This window comes from Salvelinus sp. IW2-2015, linkage group LG15, assembly GCF_002910315.2.
Source record: "Salvelinus sp. IW2-2015 linkage group LG15, ASM291031v2, whole genome shotgun sequence".
Classification (NCBI taxonomy): Eukaryota; Metazoa; Chordata; class Actinopteri; order Salmoniformes; family Salmonidae; genus Salvelinus; species Salvelinus sp. IW2-2015.
The window spans coordinates 11,966,778-11,988,791 of NC_036855.1; the positions used below are offsets into that span (position 1 = coordinate 11,966,778).

At 41.3% G+C, this 22,014-nt stretch overlaps 1 protein-coding gene across 1 annotated transcript; it reads right to left on the reverse strand.

Moving 5' to 3' along the window:
* Positions 1-300: 300 nt before the first annotated feature.
* Positions 301-13,184, reverse strand: LOC111974273 (annexin A1). Its single transcript, XM_024001946.2, has 13 exons — positions 13,094-13,184; positions 12,259-12,330; positions 11,750-11,840; positions 11,038-11,132; positions 10,737-10,850; positions 6,379-6,469; positions 6,207-6,286; positions 6,064-6,120; positions 5,853-5,946; positions 2,297-2,392; positions 1,729-1,787; positions 1,308-1,430; positions 301-705 (listed from the first exon to the last, which is right to left on the reverse strand). Exons 2-13 carry the CDS (start codon positions 12,316-12,318, stop codon positions 646-648), a joined length of 1,020 nt encoding a protein of 339 aa, XP_023857714.1. The 5' UTR covers positions 12,319-12,330; positions 13,094-13,184; the 3' UTR covers positions 301-645.
* Between the last annotated feature and the right edge of the window lie 8,830 nt (positions 13,185-22,014).

A 22,014-nucleotide genomic window follows, 5' to 3' on the forward strand; every position in this document is an offset into this window, starting at 1 on the left:
CTCAAGAATGGCTTTACATTTAACTGTAGTCTCACGGGACCATCCTTCCAAAGCCTGTCATGCTACTTACTGTAGGCCTAATACACATATGTCTATCGAAATTCTAGTGTTACACACCATATCTGTGTTTTACAATGTTGTAAATGTAACTCATGACATGGTTCATTCTCAATGTGTCATTATCAAATTATAACTTTTCATAGAGAGCATTATTTTTTGTATTATTTTGTAGCCTAATTATTAACATGCAATGTTGCATAGAATGAAAAATATATACACAAACAAATTCAGCAGACAATATGGATCCACATAAAATGCTTTATTTTCACAAAGGACCAGTTATCCAACCAGGGTACAATGCCACTGTATATTCTTGGTGTGCGATAGATTGCACTATGGATCACCAAGTCTGCTGAAGCTAGATTAAATTATGCAATGCTGCTTAACATGCTAACTGTGCTTATTGCTGTTAGCATGTAGCGAAAATACATCAGGACTGCCATTTCAGATAGTTGTCATGAAACATATTTAGCATTTGGCAAGAGCATTTGAGACATTGGAGGGTAATGTTTCATCATGTACATTATTCTCCATTGGAACTCATGCACTGTGGTAGACAGTATCTCCTGGTGAGATAAGAGAAAGTTAGTTGTCACTTCCACACAGGGCCAGTAAGATCTTCTCATAGTCTCCATTGGTGTCATCCTAAGGGGATAAGAGAGAGCACAGTTACTCTACAAAATATAAATAATGTTTAGACACCATATTATAAACTGGGTGGTTCAAGCCCTGCAGGCAGATTGGCTGACGGCTGTGGTATACCACAGGTATGACAAAATAGTTATTTTTTAACTGTCCTAATTACGTTGGTATAGAGTTTATAATAGCAATATGGCACCTTGGGGGTTTGTGATATATAGCCAATATACCATGGCTAAGCGCTGTGTCCAGGCACTCCACGTTGCGCGTAAGAACAGCCCTTAACCATTGTATATTAGCCATATACCACACACCCTCAGGCCTTATTGCTTAAATATAACATTTTGACAATTATTTTCAGATTCCAAATTTCTCCATTTCACACATGGTCAGTCTTCTATCCTATCTTGAATTGGACCCAGAAATCTGAATACTTCATACAATGTGATGTCCTTAAAACTCCGAATAAGCCTAGTCCTGGATTTAAACTCATTCTCAATGGAGAATCTGTTGAAAAAGCTTTAAGGTCTAGTACTATGCTTAATCTGGGTCGGGGAAACAGTTCCTTGTCTTTTATTGCCACTTTGGCAGTGGAGATGTTTGCTCACCAGAATATCCTGGTAGAGGGTTTTCCCAAACGTCTTCTGGTACGCTTGTTTGATCCGGGCCATGTCCACTTCAGAACGGCTCACCATGATACGGGTCAGAATCTTGGTCCTGGTTCCTTTACCCTGGGGTATGGCACAGGCACACAAACTGAAGATTTATAACCAGATGGTGCAAGATCCTTAGCTTGAACCGAGATCTGTTTGTGCTTTCTTGTACAGTATTTGCATGTTCTTCTGTAGATTGTCAAATCTTAAAATAGGGTCGTTTTGGACTGTAACAGGTACCTGGATTTGTCCGATAAGAAACATTTATTTTCATTTTTAATAGATTTTCTGTTGCATACCCTAATGAACACGACCCAGGTCAAACTCTTATCTGGCACATAAAACATACTGTAACTATGTTTAACAGTAAACAGACCTTCATGGCCAAGTTGAGAATCTCAGCAAAGAAAGCAGGCTTGCTTCCAGCACACTTCACTGAAAGACAGATAGCAAAACCAGTCAGATGACATCATAGAGCAGCATAGACAAGAGGCAGCATTCCCCAAAGCTGTCGCAAGGATATCGGAATGGCCATGAGGTGACCAGTGCATTGCAGGAGTTGTAGTATAGTGAATGTGCCTTTGGATAATGTGCCATCCCATCTATTTATAAGCTGTCTCTTATACACATCTAGATGTGTATAAGAGACAGGAGGTGACCAGTGCATTGCAGGAGTTGTAGTATAGTGAATGTGCCTTTGGATAATGTGCCATCCCATCTATTTATAAGTGATGATTATTTTATACTCGAGAGACCAATGTTAATTTGCTCACATCACAGTGTGGGCTTTTTGTGCATGAGGAAATGAAGGACAGTGTAATGTTATAGGACTGATGCCCAGTGAAGGATGTGATGCAGCAGAAGACATGGATTGAGGGTGATGCACAGATTATTTAAAAGACATTGGAACATTACTAGACTTGGTCCTGGCAGTGCCATCTCACCCAAGGCAGTCAGACAGTTCTCAATGTCTCCCTTCAGTTCCAGGTCGATAGCCTTTGTCACATCCACCTTACTGTACTTGGAGTACTTCTCAAACACTGAGAGAGGAAGAGAGAAAAATAATGATGTACTTGAAACGCTCACACAGTATCAAGTCATGTGTGGTCGCACATACAGTGTATGAAAAAGGGAAAACCCCACGCACTTCTATATTCGAGTAGCATTTGTGGTGCGTTGACAAACATTTTGCCCGACTTCAGTGTCTAAATGATGACAAAAACAATGTAATTAACAGGTGGTGAGAAAATAAGTGTGTGTGTGTGTGTGTACTTAAATAATCATTTGGTGGGTGCTTATATTTGTCCTATTTCACACACGCACAAGTGAATATTAGATGCATGTGTGACTTGGAAATGTATTTTTTGCACATCCCAAATCTGAGACAACCTCTCTCTGTGTGTGTGAGAGTGTGAGTGAGTGAGAGAGAGAGGGGATTCAAGAAGTTGGTCATTTGGCGCTGGTTCCTTCTTCACAGTAGGGATGTTAGATTATTATTATTTCTTCAGAAATGCCTTTGAACATTCATGTGCCTTAATAACAAAGTGTGTATTTTCTGAAACATCTGAAACATGTTTAATTACAAGCCTAGTTTAGCCAAGGAGAAAGCACTGAGCTACACTGGAGCTAGGGATTCCAGTAGGCCTATCTGAAATAGATCTTTGTGCTTAAATTGTTTAAGCGAAAGATGGACAATTTATGGCATCTACGGCAGCCAGTCAAGTTGAGCCCGCTCTGTGGTTGTCCCATTAGGCAAGGGATTTTTAAAAAACTGAACACAGAATTCCAGCAGCCGAACAGTGCTACACTGGGGCGTCGCAAAAGCAGTTGATTTTTTAAAATTTACATTAGAGTGTCTAGTTTGAGAAACAGATGCATCACAAGTCCTCAACTGGCAGCTTCATTAAACAGTACCCGCAAAACACCAGTCTCAACGGCAACAGTGAAGGGACTCCGGGATGCTGGCCATCTAGGCATAGTTCCTCTGTCCAGTGTCTGTGTTCTTTTGCCAATCTTAATCTTTTCTTTTTATTGGCCAGTCTGAGATATGGCTCTTTCTTCGCCTCTTCACTGTTGACGTTGAGACTGGTGTTTTGCGGGTACTATTTAATGAAGCTGCCAGTTGAGGACTTGTGAGGCGTCAGTGTCTAGTTTGAGAAACACTAATGTACTTGTCCTCTTCCTCAATTGTGCACCGGGGCCTCCCACGCTTTCTATTCTGGTTAGAGCCAGTTTGCGCTGTTCTGTGAAGGGAGTAGTACATTGTGTTGTACGAGATCTTCAGTTTCTTGGCAATTTCTCACATGGAATAGCCTTCATTTCTCAGATTCTCCGTGGAATGTTCAAAGTTTCTGATATTTTTTTATAACCCAAACCTGATCTGTACTTCTCCACAACTTTGTCCCTGACCTGTTTAGAGAGCTCCTTGGTCTTCATGGTGCCCCTTGCTTAGTGGTGTTGCAGACTCTGGGGCCTTTCAGAACAGGTGTTTATATACTGAGATCATGTGACAGATCATGTGACACTTAGACTGCACACAGGTGGACTTTATTTAATTTATTAAGTGACTTCTGAAGGTAATTGTTTGCACCAGATCTTATTTAGGGGCTTCATAGCAAAGGGGGTGAATACATATGCACGCACCACTTACGTGTGTATTTTTTTGAATGTTTTTTTAATTTCACTTCACCAATTTTGACTTTTGTGTGTGTCCATTACATGAAATCCAAATAAAAATACATTACATTGCATTACAGGTTGTAATGCAACAAAATAGGAAAAAAAACACCAAGGGGGTGAATTATTTTGGAAGGCACTATGTGTGTGGGTGTATATACTGTATATACACACACCCACACATACACTTTCATTACATATAAAGGTAGAGCTTTACAGCCTTATTCTAAAATGTATTAAATAGTCCCCCCCCCCCCTCTCAATCAATCTACAAACAATACCCCATAATGACAAAGCCAAAACAGGTTTTTAGAATTATTGGCATATTTATTAATGCAGAATTATCACATTTACAGAAGTATTCAGACCCTTCACTCAGTACTTTGTTGTCTTCTTGGGTATGACGCTACAAGCTTGGCACATCTGTATTTGGGGAGTTTCTCCCATTCTTCTCTGCAGATCCTCTCAAGTGCTGTCAGGTTGGATGTGGCGCTGCGCTGCACAGCTATTTTCAGGTCTCTCCAGAGATGTTTGATCGGATTCAAGTCCGGGCTCTGGTAGGGCCACTCAAGGACATTCAGAGACTTGTCCTGAAGCCCCTCCTATATTGTCTTGGTTGTGTGCTTAAGGTTGTTGGGCTGCTGGAATGTGAACCTTCGCCCCAGTCTGAGGTCCTGTGTGCTCGAGAGCAAGTTTTCGTCAACGATCTCTCTATACTTTGCTCCTTTCATCTTTCCTTCGATCCTGACTAGTCTTCTAGTCCCTGCCGCTGAAAAACATCCCCACAGCATGAAGCTACCAACACTATGCTTCACTGTAGGGATGGTGCCAGGTTTACTCCAGATGTGATGCTTGGCATTCAGGCCAAAGAGTTCAAAGTCTCATGATCTGAGTCTTTAGGTGACATTTGGCAAACTCCAAGCTCACTGTCATGTGCATTTTACTGAGGAGTAGCTTCCATCTGGCCACTATCATAAAGGCCTGATTGGTGGAGTGCTGCAGAGATGGTTGTCCTTCTGTAAGGTTCTCCCATCTCCACAGAGGAACTCTGCAGCTCTGTCAGACTCCCTGACCAAGGCCCTTCTCCCCCGATTGCTCAGATTGGCCGGGCGGCCAGCTCTAGGAAAAGTCTTCTTGGTTCCAAACTTCTTCCAATTAAGAATGATGGAGGCCACAGTGTTCTTGGTGACCTTCAATCCTGCAGAAATTATTTGGTACCCTTCCCCAGATCTGTGCCTCGACACAAGCCTGTCTCAGAGATCTACGGACAATTCCTTCGACCTCATGGCTTGGTTTTTGCTCTGACATTCACTGTCAACTGTGGGACCTTAAATAGACCGGTTGTGTGCCTTTCCAAATCATGTCCAATTAATTTACCACAGGTGGACTCCAATCAAGTTGTAGAAACAGCTCAAGGATGATCAATGGGAACAAGATGCACCGGAGCTCAATTTCGAATACTTACTTATGTAAATAAGGTATTTCTGTTTTGTATTTTTAATACATTTGCAAAATTGTCTTAAAACCGGTTTTCACTTTGTCATTATGGATATTTTTGTAGATTGATGTGCTAAAAAAACATTTGATTAATTTGAGTAAGGCTGTAACGTAACAAAATTCCGGAAAAAGTCAAGGGGTCTGAATACTTTCCGAATGCACTGTATATATGGAAAAATAAATAAGGACATCTTTCGGTCGACCAAGATTTTTTTGTTTTTGGGGACACCCCTAGTGGTTTTACAAGTTTGTCAACTTTCAAAGCAGCATAACTTTCCATGTTTCGAGTAGACTTAAGCTCACAGAGCTGTGCCGTCACATATTCACCTTGGCGGAGATGAGAAGCACTTCTGTTGGTCAGAATGTCTATGAAGACAGAGCAGTCTGTTCCCTTCCTCTTCTCTCCAGCCTCATACAGGGCCTATGGACCGATAGAGTAGGCACAGGCATCACATACAGGAATCACATTACACATTGACTTCTTAAATTCTCTCACATACAGACACAAACACACTCCCTCTCCCTCTTTTCTCCATACCCTGGCATCACTTTCAGCAAGTTCCTGGTTCACCATGGAGTCCTCAATCCTAGCAGCCTACAGTGTGTGAAGGAGGGGAGAGGGGTGGGTTTATTGTTCCAAACTATTCATCCGAAGTTAAACAAACACACACACACACACACCTTGCAGAGCGAGAGCAGAGCATTCCTGAAGTCTCCACCTGTGTCAGACTTGATGTCATTTTCCAGCTCCTTTTTGTATTCTAGCAAGAAAAAAAGCCAGGATTATTGGCTTGTTGGAACTATCACATCATGTACAGGACATTTACATATTGCAGACAAACATATTACACACCTTCCTTATAGACCTTCTTTATCTCTTTGATCTCTTTATTGGTCCTGGAGGCCAGAATCTCAATCAGAGTATCCTCATCTGTGCCCAATCCCTGAGAGAGATAGGTGAGAGGGGTGAAGGGTCAACAAGGACAAAAGGGTCACGAGTCAAAGCTGAGATAAAAGAGCCCAGGATCGGATGACACAAACACAAAGAGCAGGGCCATGTTCCTTATACCCCAAATGGAACAAAACAGGCAAACATGGGACTACCTGCACTTACAAGTCTATCACTATACCAGACACCGCACTGCTAGCATATAATGTTCTATGAACCAAATGTTTCCTAGAGCTTGGTGAGAGCGTGGTTGTCCTATGGTTATTTTGCATACAACCTTCCGGGAATGGTGCAGGATAGTTGCTTGGCTTTGGAACATTCTCAGCACATTTAAGGAACTTGACCCCTCAAAAAAATATATATAATAATTGCCATTTCATTACCTTAACATTTACTAAAACCACAATAAAACATTAAACGTTCTAAGAACGTTATAAAGCGAATTTAGGCCTAAATTCAGTTTGTGAGAAAACAAGCAACTATAGCGTAGAGAATCATTGTACCATCTAAACCGCTATGAAATGTGACCTTTTCAGGAAGCTAAATGTGTCACACGTCACTACAGGAGAGGTATTTAAATATAAACAAATACATTTTGTTTATAGTGACTTGACAACAGGACAAACAAGTGTTCATCCATGTATACGGGTAAGAGTCTAGCTTCATTTTCTGGTATTATACATTTCTAATTTAGTCAGAAATAAGTTGTTTTCATTTTAAGTTAAAGCGTACTGTTAGCTAGCTTGCGAAAGATAGCTAGCCAGCCAGCAACCTAACGTTAGGTGGATGATCTGCAATCCATTTCCATTTCTAGTTATAGTCTATTGTTAGCTAGCTAACATTGAACCTAGTTGGTTCGCTTTAGCTACCTGAATATTCAAACTACAGCATTTCATGCATGGTGGCTAGCTACAATCCATTTGTACTGTAGCTATGGGTTGGGATTATGGTTTATTGTTCAGCTACCTACCTGTCTAAACAGAATACTCCACTTCGCCAGACGATTACATAACCCATCAAGTTAGCCAGGTGTGTCTGGGGGTGATTATGGTGATCTATTGTATTTTATGAACATGTGTACATGTCTAGACAATAGTGACCCCTCCACTTAGCTTGATGTGGCTAGGTTGGTGGTTATAGCATTTCTTTCACATGAACCATCAATTTAGACAATATTTGTATAACCATTTCACTGTTCCGTTTACACCTTTATCCTGTACACGTGACAAATACATTGATTTAATATACTGTGTATTTACCAGAAACGGCAATATGAAGAACAGGACCTGCACCAAAGTCAGATTAGGATATAGGACTAGAGAGTGTATTTTTATGACTATTTTTTATATTACTTTCAGCACTTTTAGTATTGACATTTTTGGATGTTTACTACACTACCTTACTCACTCTGTTTAGCACATGGCCTCATGTGAATCCTTAAAGAGATGGGTGGGGTTTAAGAGGGTGTGAACGATGCTGAATGGGTGTAGACAAAGAAGAGCTCTCTAGTAGGTGTACCAAAACATTCAAGGACCATTTTCTCAAAGCAGAATTACTTTCCCATTGTTCCTCAATTGCAGTGTATGATATACCACTGTAGCTCTGAGTCTGTACTTTTATCCAATGTAAAAAACACAATTTAAAATGTTGACACATAAGACTGAATTGAGGTGGTGGGTCAAATATATTTTCCATAACCAATAATATTGTCATTTCAGCCGTTTGAAACTGGTGTACAAATCCAAACGTAAAAGACGCAAAAACAAAACTTAACGGTAAGCATAGAAAAAGTGCACATAGAACAGATCTACTGCTTCTTAGACTTGCTTTCAACGAGAATGACAGATGTATAACTCACATTTCTATGTGAATTTGGTCGGGTCACCCAAAAAGTTACACAATGCAGCTTTAAATGTATTCAAATGTATTAATTGGCCACACCTGATCTTAATGAGCGCTTATTTTCCTTTGAAATGGTGTTTGTTTGAATAGACTAAAATGAATCGCTTTGTATGTGTTAAAAAGATATAGCATGGCGCAATAAACTAATTCCATGGATAGAGAACAGAAGATTATAGGTTCGAATCGGACTGACTCCATGCCACAATAAAAAAAAAGAAATGTGTTTGCATGATTAATAATGCCTTAGCAAATTAAGTTCTATGTGTCCTGTGATTGGAGTTAACGCAAACTAAGTTAGCCGTGTTATTATACTGAACAAAAATAAAACGCAATTTCAACAATTTTACTGAGTTACAGTTCATATAAGGAAATCAGTCAAATTAAATAAATTCATTAGGGCCCAATCTATGAATTTCACAAGACTGGGAATACAGATATGTAGTTGTTGGTCACAGATACAAAAAAAGGTAGGGGCGTGAATCAGAAAACCAGTCAGTATCTGTTGTGTCCACCATTTGCCTCATGCAGCATAACATCTACTTCACATTGAGTTGATCAGGCTGTTGATTGTGACCTGTGGAATGTTGTCCTAGTCCTCTTCAATGGCGGTTCAAAGTGGCTGGATATTGGTGGGAACTGGAACACGCTATCATAGAAGTGAATCCAGAGCATCGCAAATTTGCTCAATGGTCTGGTGAGTATGCAGGCCATGGAAGAACTGGGACATTTTCAGCTTCCAGGAATTGTGTCCAGATCCTTGCGACATGGGGCTGTGCATTATCATGTTGAAACATGGCAGCGGATGAATGGCACAACAATGGGCATCAGAATCTTGTCATTTTATCTCTGTGCATTCAAATGACCATTGATAAAATGCAATTGTGTTCGTTGTCTGTCGCTTACACCTGCCCATACCATAACACCACCATAGGGCACTCTGTTCACAACATCGACATCAACAAAACGCTCACCCACACGACGCCATACTGCCCGGTACAGTTTAAACCTGGATTAATCCGTGAAGAGCGCACTTCTCCAGCGTGCCAGTGGCCATCGAAGGTGAGCATTTGCCCGCTTAAGTCAGTTACGACGCCGAACTGCAGTCAGGCCAAGACAATGGTGAGGACGATGAGCACACAGATGAGCTTCCCTGAGACGGTTACTGAATGTTTGTGCAGGAATTCCTCGGTTGTGCAAACCCAGAGTTTCATCAGCTGTCCGGGTAGCTGTTCTCAGACGATCCCGCAGGTGAAGAAGCCTGATGGAGGTCGTGGGCTGGCATGGTTACACATGGTCTGCGGTTGCGAGGCCGGTTGTACAATCTGCCAAATTCTCTAAGACAACGTTGGAGGTGGTTTATGGTAGAGAAATGAACATTCAATTCTCTGGCAACAGCTATGGTGGACATTCTTGCAGTCAGCAAACCAACTGCATGCTCCCTCAACTTGAGACCTGTGGCATTGTGTTGTGTGACAAAACGGCACATTTTAGAGTGGCTTTTTCTTGTCCCCAGCACAAGGTGCACCTGTGTAATGATAATGCCGTTTAATCAGCTTATTGATAAGCCACACCTGTAGGGTGGATGGATTACCTAGGCAAAGGAGAAATGCTCACTAACAGGGAAGTAAACAAATTTGTTCCAAAAATCTGAGAGAAATAACCTGGGGGGGGTTCAGCTCATGAAACAGAGACCAACACTTTACATGTTGCATTTATATTTCTGTTCAGTATAAAAAAGTCTAATTGAAACATTCACAGAACCTTATTAAATTACTTTCAAATAAACTATAATTTCCATTCTTAGAACATTAATAAAACCTCCCAGGAAAACTTTAAAGGAACCATAGGAACCTCTATGCAACCATTTTACCAGTCAGGAAACGTATGGCTTAGTTACCAGAACCAATGGGAAACCAAAAACATACATTCCCACAACTTCCTAGAAACCAAATGTGCTAGCTGGGCTCACACACACTGCACATGCACAGACTTGTGTATCCTGAAACTTAAAGTACCGTGAAACTTAAAGTACAGTAGGTACTCATCACCACTTTTCTTACCATCTCCTCACATATTAAAACAGTTCCACCCATTGTATAAAGAACACAGACAGTCCCACCCATTTTAAAAGTCCCACCGTTATTACACAACACTATAATAAAGCAGAATGAGTCACTATGGGTAGGGTGTTAGGAAGTGGGTGGGTCTGACTAAACAGCAGAACAAGAATACAGGATGATGTCATCACAGCTTCCTCTTTAGAAACAATTCATTACTCTTTAAACATTTGTACTATACAGTATCTGTTACCATCTGTAGTATTGTATATTCTTAGTAGGAGTGAGTGAGTGCATGTGTACCTTCATGGCCAGTTTGAGCTGTTGGGCGTCATATTGGGCTGGTGTTTTGAGCAGTGCCAGAACCACCTCCTCCAGCTCTCCATTTAGGGCTGACTTCAGGGCAGTCTCCAGAGGCTGCAGACAGAGGGATGATACACACTTCCACAGTCATACACGTGTGTGTTTTAGCTTTCCAGGTGCACCAGGTGGCTGGAGTTTGCACGTTTTGCATCGTTCCATTGATCCTGAAGTGCGAATTCCAACCACGAGCCGCCACCCGCACATGCTAAACCAAACGCACCTAGTGGGTGTCCCGTCTTACCTTGCCACTAGCCTTTTGGTAGCTAGCTTTGATCTGCTGTCTCTGGGCATTGCTCCTCTTCACCAGCACTTCAATGATGGTGTTCTCATCTACACCTACGTCACAGAGACAAGATGGAATGACTTGTTCAATAGATGGGTTGGCTGACAACGTCACGAAAATGATGAGCATGCATCGGTGTGGCCAGAAGGTGTGTGTTATGATTCTGAACCGTCAGATAGCTAGCAACAAATGACAAAAAGCTGTCATGTAGGGAATCGTGGGTATCTTTGTATTGATGCCATGTCTTGTTTTGACTAATGTACTCTCTTTGCTAATATGGCTAAAATTCACTAGATAGCTAACCAACAACTTCAGACAAAGTATAGCCAATCCCATCTGTTTTGCCACATAGTTGTACACTCGTCAGTTTTGTTGCTAAACAGCCAACCCGTCTCTAGGAAACACCATTGCCTAGCTTAATCCATGAGCCCTTATCCATTTTTTAACTAACACAAAGAATCTGTGTGGCCCCAGGCTTACGGTGAGAAAGCTTTCACCGCTCCCCAGCAAAAGACAATAGAAACAGACATGTACACACATGCTCACATTCCCTCCCAGAATGTCCTTCTATGCTGCCTCATGTTACACACGGAGTGAGTTCTATTCAACTAAGCGTCTCTGCTATGAAACACATTCAAACATTATTTGTGTGTGTGTGTGACAACCTCACCTTTGGCCTTGATGGCCTTATCCAAGATGCCTGCATCCCCATCGGCACTGAAATGCGGGTAGGGAGTCACAGTGCCCTGATTGAGTAAGGTCTGAGACAGAACAATTTCACTTAGCTGCCATGCAGTGAATCAATGGATACCTTCACAAAATGTAGAGAATAGTTCAGAAGCAAAGAGAGAAACATCCCATATAAGGAATAGGGATAGAGTGGGAAAGAGAAGGAATTGTGCATTTTGTATTTTTGGTTTCTAATGGTTCTGAACCGAAGGGCTCCTCCTACTCAATTCCTTCTATGAATCACAAGATAAGTATGGTCATCCATCTCTCCTCCCATGACTCTCTGTCTCAGACTAACCCTCTTTCTTTACCCTCAACATCCATCACCTTTGCTCTCACTCTGTCCTCCCCCGTCCCCTCCTCTCTATCTGGCTAGAAATGTACAAACACAGCCTGGTAAATATTTGCAGATTCAAGGCTATTCCTCAAGCAAGTGGAACAGAACCCTACCATGTCATCGGGCATGCCCAGATAGACGGTCTGTTCCAGGAAGGCTGCAACAAAGGACATGGTGGAACAGGTCTGCAGAGAGGAATAGGGGGATTCAGTAATAACCACAGTACAGTATTAATAATATCCTCTATATTGACACCAAAGTCTATTGAATTTCTAAAATAATTATAGTTGAAAAACGAATTCTTTGATGCCAGAATATGCTACAGTAACAGACCATGCATATATTTTGTCAAACTATTTCATGGACTCACAAAAGTAAACAATGTCTCTGCCTATGATAGGTTGCCACTTAGATCTGCTAATCATCATTCCATAGAATACAATTATATGCCTACAACAACTGGATAGACATGTGTTTGAGGCTGTACAGATTATGTATGTCACTGCAGAACAAACTGCCCCCATCTATCGCACAATGTTAGCAAAAAATCTGGTGATGACCGCGCCTAACTGGAATCATGTAGAACTCACACAAAACTTTAACCGTTTCGTCACTTTTACTCAGTTAGTTCACAATGCTTTTATGCTTTTCAAGACATAACATGATCTGCTCACTCAGGTAAATGCAACCGTTACAGAAAATAAGGAATCAAAATAACTCTGAAATGTTACTACTGCGCCACAGCCACTGGCTACCAGATCAGAGAGACAAAGAAACAGGGAAGTTAGTTTCCCATCTAAACACGTTTCAACGTCCCGAAAAAGGAGAGTTCCCAAATGCTAAATATAATGGTTCATGACAACAACAAATTATTGTTATCTAGGATTGGAAGTCGAGGTGCTCAATTTCCTGCAGAAGGTATATTGAATCAAAAATTGGATATCTTACCAGCTGGCCACAGGTAGGGACTGTGAAACTTTCTCAGACTGAGATTGCAGGGGGGTTGGGAATTTGCACAACCATGTATATATATGCGAAAAACCCCACCTACAGTAGCAACGGTGCAGCCCACACTCGCAATACGTACCATTGGACAGGCACTTCTGGTTGCAAGACTGCGTAAACGTTTCCATGCAGCGCAATAAAGTTGTCAGTAAATTAATAGCAGCCATGTCGGAAAAAATAACTGTTGGTCCTGACACAATTTGGTTAAATGAAAACAGATGTGGATTGTTTAATAAGGTTCCTTCTTGTGTCGATGTGAACAAATTCAATGTTTAATGTAGACACTATACATTGAAGTAAAATGTGATTTCTTAGCCTATTGAAGTTGTGCTTCGATCTGGGGTTACAATTACCGGTAGGCCAAAAGGGGTTCGCTTGATTTTTAAATGAATGATATTTAGCCATTGAGTCTTGAAGAATATAACCTATAAATACTTCATGACCTGCGTTACCCATCAGAGCCCAATATATAAGCTTGTTTTACTACATTGTTTGTAATATTTTTTATTTATTGTAAACAAACACTGTAAAGCAGGGTCCCCAACTGGTGGCCGGGTGGTTTTATGTGCCCCAAGTTTAATGAGCAAACATAATAAACTGTAAAAAAACAGGAAATAAGTCCCAAGTGATTCTTATTTAAGAAATCTGTTCCTGAGTATTCCCATGCATAATAGAGAGACATGTGAACAAATATAAGCAAGGCTTGAAATGATTCACTTTTAGTCAAACATATCTGTTTGGACTTCTTGTGGTCAATTTGCAGTCTACGCTCCGGCCCCCCGACCATCCGCTCAAGAAACAAATCATCCATGGCTGAATCTAGTTGATGATCCCTGCTGTAAAGCTTTAGAACATGATTCAACTATCACTTTTATCTCATGTATAATCCTCCTTTGAGGCTGGCGGTAAAGAGTGCCTCACGGGTGTGGTTTACTAGCTACCTCCTGTGGTTGTTAAGGCCACAGGTCTGAGACCTGATGCTACCTGTAAATTGCCTGCCAAGCTTGTGCCTGCCTCTGTCAATGTTATTTTAAAGAGTTACCTGCATATTTGTTTGTTTTGATACATCTCTATAGATTAGTGAGAGGACACCACCCCTTTTCACTTCTCTTTGGTAATAGGTAAAACCCTTTGGGTTCCCACCTTTTAGGTTCTGCTTTGCCTCATTGAAAACACCTTAAATTCCTGTGCATGATGACTGACTGTCCATCCACACCTGTACAACACCTGTAGCAGGCAACCAGCAGACACCGCCCACAGATCTGCTCGAGCGTACACGTTTTCAAAAAAGGGTTTCAAAAGGGTTCGGCTGTCCCTACAGGAGAACCCTTTTTGGTTCCCTCTGTGACATGGAATCCAAAAGGGTTCTACCTGGAACCAAAAGGGTTTTTACCTAGTACCAAAAAGGGTTCTACAAAGGGTTATCCTATGGGGACAGCCAAATAACCCTTTTAGGTTCTACATTTTTGGGTTATAGATAGCCACGAGTGTTATATCATCTCAGGTCTATGGTCTACGTAAAACCAAACACACCTGGTTATCTTTAATGTAGTCCTATCATCCATGACTATGTGAACAGTGATTCCCAGAGATCCTCCTTTGAGGCTGGTGGTAAAGAGTGGCTCAAGGGTGTGGTTTACTAGCTATCTCCTGTGGTTGTCAAGGCCACAAGACTGTCTGGGACCTGACACTAACTGTAAGCTACCTGTCCAACATGTTTCAACATTCCATGCTTCATACAATGAAGATGTTTGTACAAGTTACTCAGAAGGAGTAGACTACAACCTTTTCAAAGCATGCACATAATAGGGTTGAGGAGAAACTGATTACATGTAATATTGTAGAGGATTCATTATTGGATGACTTTTAAATTCAGAAAGGATGTTTTTTGTTATCGACCAAATTTGATTTATTTTGTAATATTTTATAATTATCAGTTATCTCAGCAGGGTTGTTGTGAGAAGCTCTGTTACCCTGAGTAACAAGACTATCAGAGATAAAGTGAAATAACTTTCACTGGCAGTTACAATCAAAGAGGAAAAGACTGAGATTGCAGAGGAACAGCTATGGATGGTCAGTCCTTGCATCCATTTCTCTGTCTATGAATTTGAAAGTGGATACATTTCTCCACCCCATCAGCTGTTTACCAAAAAGTGGTGGGGTGTCCTCTTTGTTGTTGAATCCCAGATGGATCCTTAATGGACAGATATATTTTCTGAAAATACCTCATTGGACAAAATAAGGGGCACACCTCCCTACACCCAGCAGCAAAAGATCAATTAACATTTACTGCATCCTCACTTTTGTAACTGTAGTAGTGCAGTCATTTTGTAATTAAACTGCAGTTCAACCTTAGTTATTTTGCAGCCAGTCCTTCAGGGTGGGGGTCCTTCAGGTCGCCACTGAGCCCCACATTTTTAGCCCCACATTTGGGGGGGGGGGGGGGGGTCGCCTGCTTTGCATGTTATTTTTGCATTGATACGTGTCACATATCACTTTTCAAGCTATGTAAAAAAATATATACATTGAGTTAATAAAGCCGCATACAAACATGGTCTCTTTTTTGCTTTTTTGAGTAAGGCAGCTCTAAAATGCAGGTGTTTCAGCCTAGCTCAGTGCTTTCTGTGGTGGTGGGACAGCCAGCGGAAAATACGGAGCGCTCAATGTTCTGTTACTCATCGGGACACTATGTCACCACCAAATCTAAGGGTAAAGCTCGAAATTCAAGCCCCTTGGGTGCTGCCATAGAGTTACAGTGCCCATCCAAGAAGGGTCAAGGTCATTGGCCACAGATAAAATGACGTCAAATCACTTTATATCTACAGTAGCTTTGATTGGACTGATCATGTCAACCTCATACTTTCAAAAAGCTAGTAGTCATCATCATCAATCAAGTCGACAATCTACTGGCAAATCCTTTTTAATCCTTGTCATATGAAGAGAAATTATAGATAAAACGTATCGGTGCTCATCGGCAATTGGACATTTTTTACATTTTATTTAACCTTTATTTAACTAGGCAAGTCAGTTAAGAACAAATTCTTATTTACAATGACGGCCTACCCCTGCCAAAACCGGACGACGCTGGGCAAATTGTGCGCCGCCCTATGGGACATAAACATTACACAACAAGTTGGATATCGCAAATTCAACAATGAGTGTTATGGAAGGAATCAGTGGCTAACTGCAAGCGTTGCAAAGCAATCACTAGCATGCTATTCAACGGACCATGTTCTGAATTCTGTCGCTGTACATTTCAAAAGTGCTGAACAATTAGTATTATTGACTATGTCTGTCTAGCTCGCTCATTAATGTCTTAATCGAAATTACGGATTGCCTCTTATCCGCTTGTCGTCCCTTTAAGCCGTGTTTTGTACATCTCAATTGTCAGTAGAAACCCCATTTGTTTAAGCAAGTCAGCCATATCAGCTATGTTTTTTTAAAAGGCAGTAAATGAGGCTGAATGAACTGTTTCGCTGCCAGACAAGGCTCAGCTGATAGCCAGGTGTAGCAGTGGTAAGGTGTTGGGACTGCTGTTGGGACAGCTTTATGTAGGCCCTAACAGTTTGTGGACACCGTTTGTCACCGTCATAGTGCAAATCATGTATTTTTTGTGTTGTGTTGTGGCTTTGCTAAAATCGCCACTGATACTGCATACAAATTAACACTGTTTATTTATGTAAATGTAGGTATCAAGGATTGCCTGTCAATGTTTTTTTAATAAGTTACCTACATATGTTTGTTTTGATTAATCTCTATACGTTAGTGAGAGGAAACCTCCCTTTTTCACTGCTCTCCATATTTGAAAACACATTCCTGCGCATGATGAATGACTGTCCATCCACACCTGTAGCAGGAAACCAGCAGTCACTGTCCACTGATCTGATCGAGCCTACCTGGCCACGGGGGTTATGTAATCTCAGGTCTATGGTGTATGTAAAAACCAAACACCCCTAATTATCTTTGCTGTAAGCTGATCATCCTTGACTGTGCATGCAATGATTTCCAACTCCTGTCCTCCAGTCCCCCAACACCATACTATTTTGTTGTAACTCCAGAAAAACTCAGCTGATTCAACTCATTCAGGGCTTGATGATTAGTTGACAATTTGAATCAGGTGAGTTTGTCTGGGTCTACAACAAAAATGTGTGCAGTTGGGGGACTGGCGTTGGGAAACACTGCTCTAGAGATCCTCCTTTGACGCTGACAGTCAAAGAGTGCCTCAAGGATATGGTTGACTAGCTAATTCCTAGCTAATTCCTGCGGTTGTCAACACCACAAGACTGTCTGGGACCTGACACAACCTGTAAGCTACCTGCTCAACTTGTTTGAACATTCCATGCTTCATAAAATGGAGATGTTTGGACAAGTTACTCAGAAAGATTAGGCTACAATCTCTTCAAAACTTGCACTTATTATAGTCCACTTCAGCGATGGGGAGCTCTAGTCCTCGAGGGCCTGACTGGTGTCACAGTTTTGCCCCAGCTCCAGATAACACACCTGACTCCAATAATCATCTAATCATGATCTTCAGTTTAGAATGACATTAGTTTAATCAGCTGTGTTTGCTAGGGATGGAGAAAAAGTGTAACACCACTCAGGCCCTCGAGGACTGGAGTTGCCCATCCCTGGTCTACCTATTTCATCATCAAAATAACTTGGTTACTTGTGTCATGGCTTAATGGACTCCATAAAAACAAAAGCTATTAATAACCTATCAAACAGATTCAGAATATGCAGTTTGAGTGTTATAAGAATCATTAATGAAGACAAAATTGTCAATGATCAGTTATAATGATCAGTTATTTCAGCAGGGTTGTTGTGAGAAGCTCTGTCTCTCTGAGTAACAAGACTGAATCAGAGATGAAGTTAAATAACTTTCCCTGGCAGTTACTATCAAAGAGGATAAGACTGAGATTGCAGAGGCAGTCAGGCCGATGATGGCCCGCTAAACACGACATCCCATAGCTGTGGCCGTTGGAGAGTTTTGTGGCACTCTTACTTGCTAGATCCCTGGCAGGGAGGCAGAGAGACTAGTGGTTAAAATTTTAGCGCCAGTAACCGAAAGGTTGCTGGTTTGAATACCCAAGCCGACAAAGTGAAAATCTGTTGATGTGCCCTTGAGCAAGGCACTTAACCCTAATGTGCTCCAGGGGCGCTGTACTACTACTATGATCCTGTAAAACAACACATTTCACTGCACCTATCCCGTGTGTACACTGAGTATATCAAACATTAGGAACACCGTCCTAATATTGCACCCACCTTTTGCCCTTAGACAGCCTCAGTTCATCGTGTCATGGACTCTACAACGTGTCGAAAGCTTGTTGGCCCATGTTGACTCCAATGCTTCCCACAGTTGTGTCAAGTTGACTGGATGTCCTTTAGGTGGTGGACCAATGTTTTGTATACTCAGTGTGTATGGCAACACAACATATTTATATATGTATGTGTGCCTGGCATGCATTGTTAACTGTGAGTGAGTTAGTGACTGACTGACTGACTGACAGGTCTGTATCTGTCTACCAGGCTATGGATGTCCTCTGGGTATTTTGGGTAGTGGAAGCAGAAGCAGGGATGCTATTAGTCATTTCCTGCCAAGTCAGGATGTTCATTAAAAAGGCATAAGTATGGGTTTAGGGCATCTGGGTTATACCAGATGCTCCCTTTGTGCCTTTCAATTCAGATCTTTAGATGGCGCATGGGTGGTTTCATACCTTTTTTCCTGGCCATGTGACCTGATTACTGCAAATCTTACAGATTGTGGTTTTAAAGTAAGTCACTAATAGTCCTCTGACCTTCCTGTTGGCCCGGTCACACTGTTTCTGCTCTGGACAACTCTGCTGTTGTTCGGCATGACAACAACCACAACAACAATAACAAAGTTGGCGAAAGTTACTGTTCATAAAGCATCTCAGATCTTGGACCAGTTTAGCCTTTTAGATGATAATTAATAAAATCCTGATGCTACATTTTAGCAGATGCTCTTATCTAGAGCAATTAGGGTAAAGTGCCTTGCTCAAGGGCACATCAACAGATTTTTCATTTAGTCTAGTTACAATCTCTAACTCACACACTGGAAACCTGATGATTGTTTGAAGTTCGTCCTCTGCAGCGAACAGGGCAAGCTAATACCAAAGTGGTAAAACCCCATCTTAAAGTATAATATTTAAGGATTAATTTAGTTTGTATCATTTTTGGATACAATGTTAATGCCATACTTGACATAACTTTTTGTTGTGCTTTAGCTGTCACCTTGAGACATTGGCTGCACTAGCTAGCTAGTGCTTCGCTCGCGGTAAAGTTAACAGAACTGTGGGAAAGCAGTGTTCGACAGGCGCTGACAGTGAGATTTTCTACATTGTAGAATAATAGTGAAGACATAAAAACTACGAAATAACACATATGGAATCATGTAGTAACCAAAAAAGTGATCAACAAATCAAAATATATTTTATTTGAGATTCTTCAAAATAGCCACCCTTTGCCTTGATGACAGCTTTGCACACTCTTGGCATTCTCTCAACCAGCTTCATGAGGTAGTCACCTGGAATGCATTTTACTTATCAGGTGTGCCTTGTTAAAAGTTAATTTGTAGAATTTCTTTCCATCTTAATGCGTTTGAGACAATCAGTTGTGTTGTGACAAGCTAGGGCGGTATACAGAAGATAGCTCTATTTGTAAAATATCAAGTCCATATTATGGCAAGAACAGCTCAAATAAGCAAAGAGAGATGACAGTCCATCATTACTTTAAGACATGAAGGTCAGTCAATCCGGAACATTTCAAGAACTTTGAAAGTTTCTTTCATGTACAGTCACAAAAACCATCAAGTGCTATGATGAAACTGGCTTTCATGAGGACGGCCGCAGGAAAGGAAGACCCAGCGTTACCTCTGCTGCAGAGGATAAGTTCATTGGAGATAACTGCACCTCAGATTGCAGCCCAAATTAATGTTCAAGTAACAGACACATCTCAACATCAACTGTTCAGACAAGACTGCATGAATCAGGCCTTCATGGTCGAATTGCTGCAAAGGAACCACTACTAAAGGACACCAATAAGAGGAAGAGACTTGCTTGGGCCAAGAAACACAAGCAATGGACATTAGACTGGTGGAAATCTGTCCTTTGGTCTGACGAGTACAAATTTTTTGATTTTTGGTTCCAACCGCTGTGTCTTTTGGAGATGCAGAGTAGGTGAACGGATGATCTCTGCATGTGTGGTTCCCACCGTGAAGCATGGAGGAGGAGGTGTGATGGTGTGGGGGTGCTTTGCTGGTGACACTGTCAGTGATTTATTTAGAATTCAAGGTGTTCTTAACCAGCATGGCTAACACAGTGATACACCATCCCATCAGGTTTGGGACTATCATTTGTTTTTCAACAGGACAATGACCCAAAACACACCTCCAGGCTGTGTAAGGGCTATTTCACCAATAAGATGAGTGATGGTGCTGCATCAGATGACCTGGCCTCCACAATCACCCAACCTCAACCCAATTGAGATGGTTTGGGATGAGTTGGACCGCGGAGTGAAGAAAAAGCAGCCATCAAATTCTCAGCATATGTGGGAACTTCAAGACTGTTGGAAAAGTTTTGAAGCTGGTTGAGGGAATGCCAAGAGTTTACAAAGCTGTCATCAAACCAAAGGGTGGTTACTTTGAAGAATCTCAAATATAAAACATATTTGGATTTGTTTAACACTTTTTTGGTAACTACATGATTCCATAGGTGTTATTTCATAGTTTTGATGTCTTCACTATTATTCTACAACGTAGAAAAGAGTAAAAAATAAAGAAAAACCCTTGAATGAGTAAGTGTGTCCAACCTTTTGACTGGTACTGTATATTTTTTTACTGCATCAGGGATAGTGTACACAGACGTTTCGGCTTTACACTCAATATGGCCACAGGTTCACCCTTCACAGAACGGTGACTTGAACGGAAATGTCCATTCTAGTCCCTCTATTTCTATGGGAGTAGCAAAGGGAGTGTGTTGGAGAGGATTGGTATATTTTGGTGTAGAGAGAATTAGGGAGCGAGTGGGTGGAAAATAAACAATGACATTTTCTAGAATACTTAGGCTTGACTGAAGAGTTAGGATGAGGAAGATTTTGTGTATTTTGTTAGACTGTGTGTGGATTCTCTACCGCTGACAAGCATCTCTCAATCTCTGCCATCGGGGTGGAAGCAGAGGGGTCATGGAGGTCCAGATTTACATCCCCTACGAGTCAGCTGTACTGCATTACGCAGATACAGTGACATTCATATGTCAGAGAATATCTGGGGGAAATGAACATTACAAAGAGTTTTTATGGTACTATACAGTACATTCGGAAAGTATTCAGACGTCTTGATTTTTCACACGTTGTTACGTTACAGCCTTATTTCCCCCCCTCGTCAATCTACACACAATAGCCCACAATGACAAAGCCAAAACAGGTTTTTAGAAAATAAAAAAGTATAAAAAATACATAATATTCAGAACCTTTGCTATGAGACTCGAAATTGAGCTCAGGTGCATCCTGTTTCCATGAATCATCATTGAGATGTTTCTACAACTTGATTGGAGTCCACCTGTGGCAAATTCAATTGATTGGACATGATTTGGAAAGGTACACACACCTGTCTATATAAGGTCCCACAGTTGACAGTGCATGTCAGAGCAAAAACCAAGCCATGAGGTCGAAGGAATTGTCCGTAGAGCTCCAAGACAGGATTGTGTCGAGGCACAGATCTAGGGGAATGTACCAAAAAATGTCTGCAGCATTGAAGGTCCCCAAGAACACAGTGGCTTCCATCATTCTTAAATGGAAGAGGTTTGGAACCATCAGGAATCTTCCTAGAGCTGGCCACATGGCCA

Coding starts and splice junctions, on each gene's coding strand:
- LOC111974273 (XM_024001946.2), bottom strand. CDS start 12,318: ATGTCCTTTGTTGCAGCCTTCCTGGAACAGACCGTCTATCTGGGCATG. Junction 6,121..6,206: donor CTCTGCTCTCGCTCTGCAAG/GTGTGTGTGTGT, acceptor CACACACTGTAG/GCTGCTAGGATTGAGGACTC. Junction 2,393..5,852: donor TGCTTCTCATCTCCGCCAAG/GTGAATATGTGA, acceptor TTCCTCTCTCAG/TGTTTGAGAAGTACTCCAAG.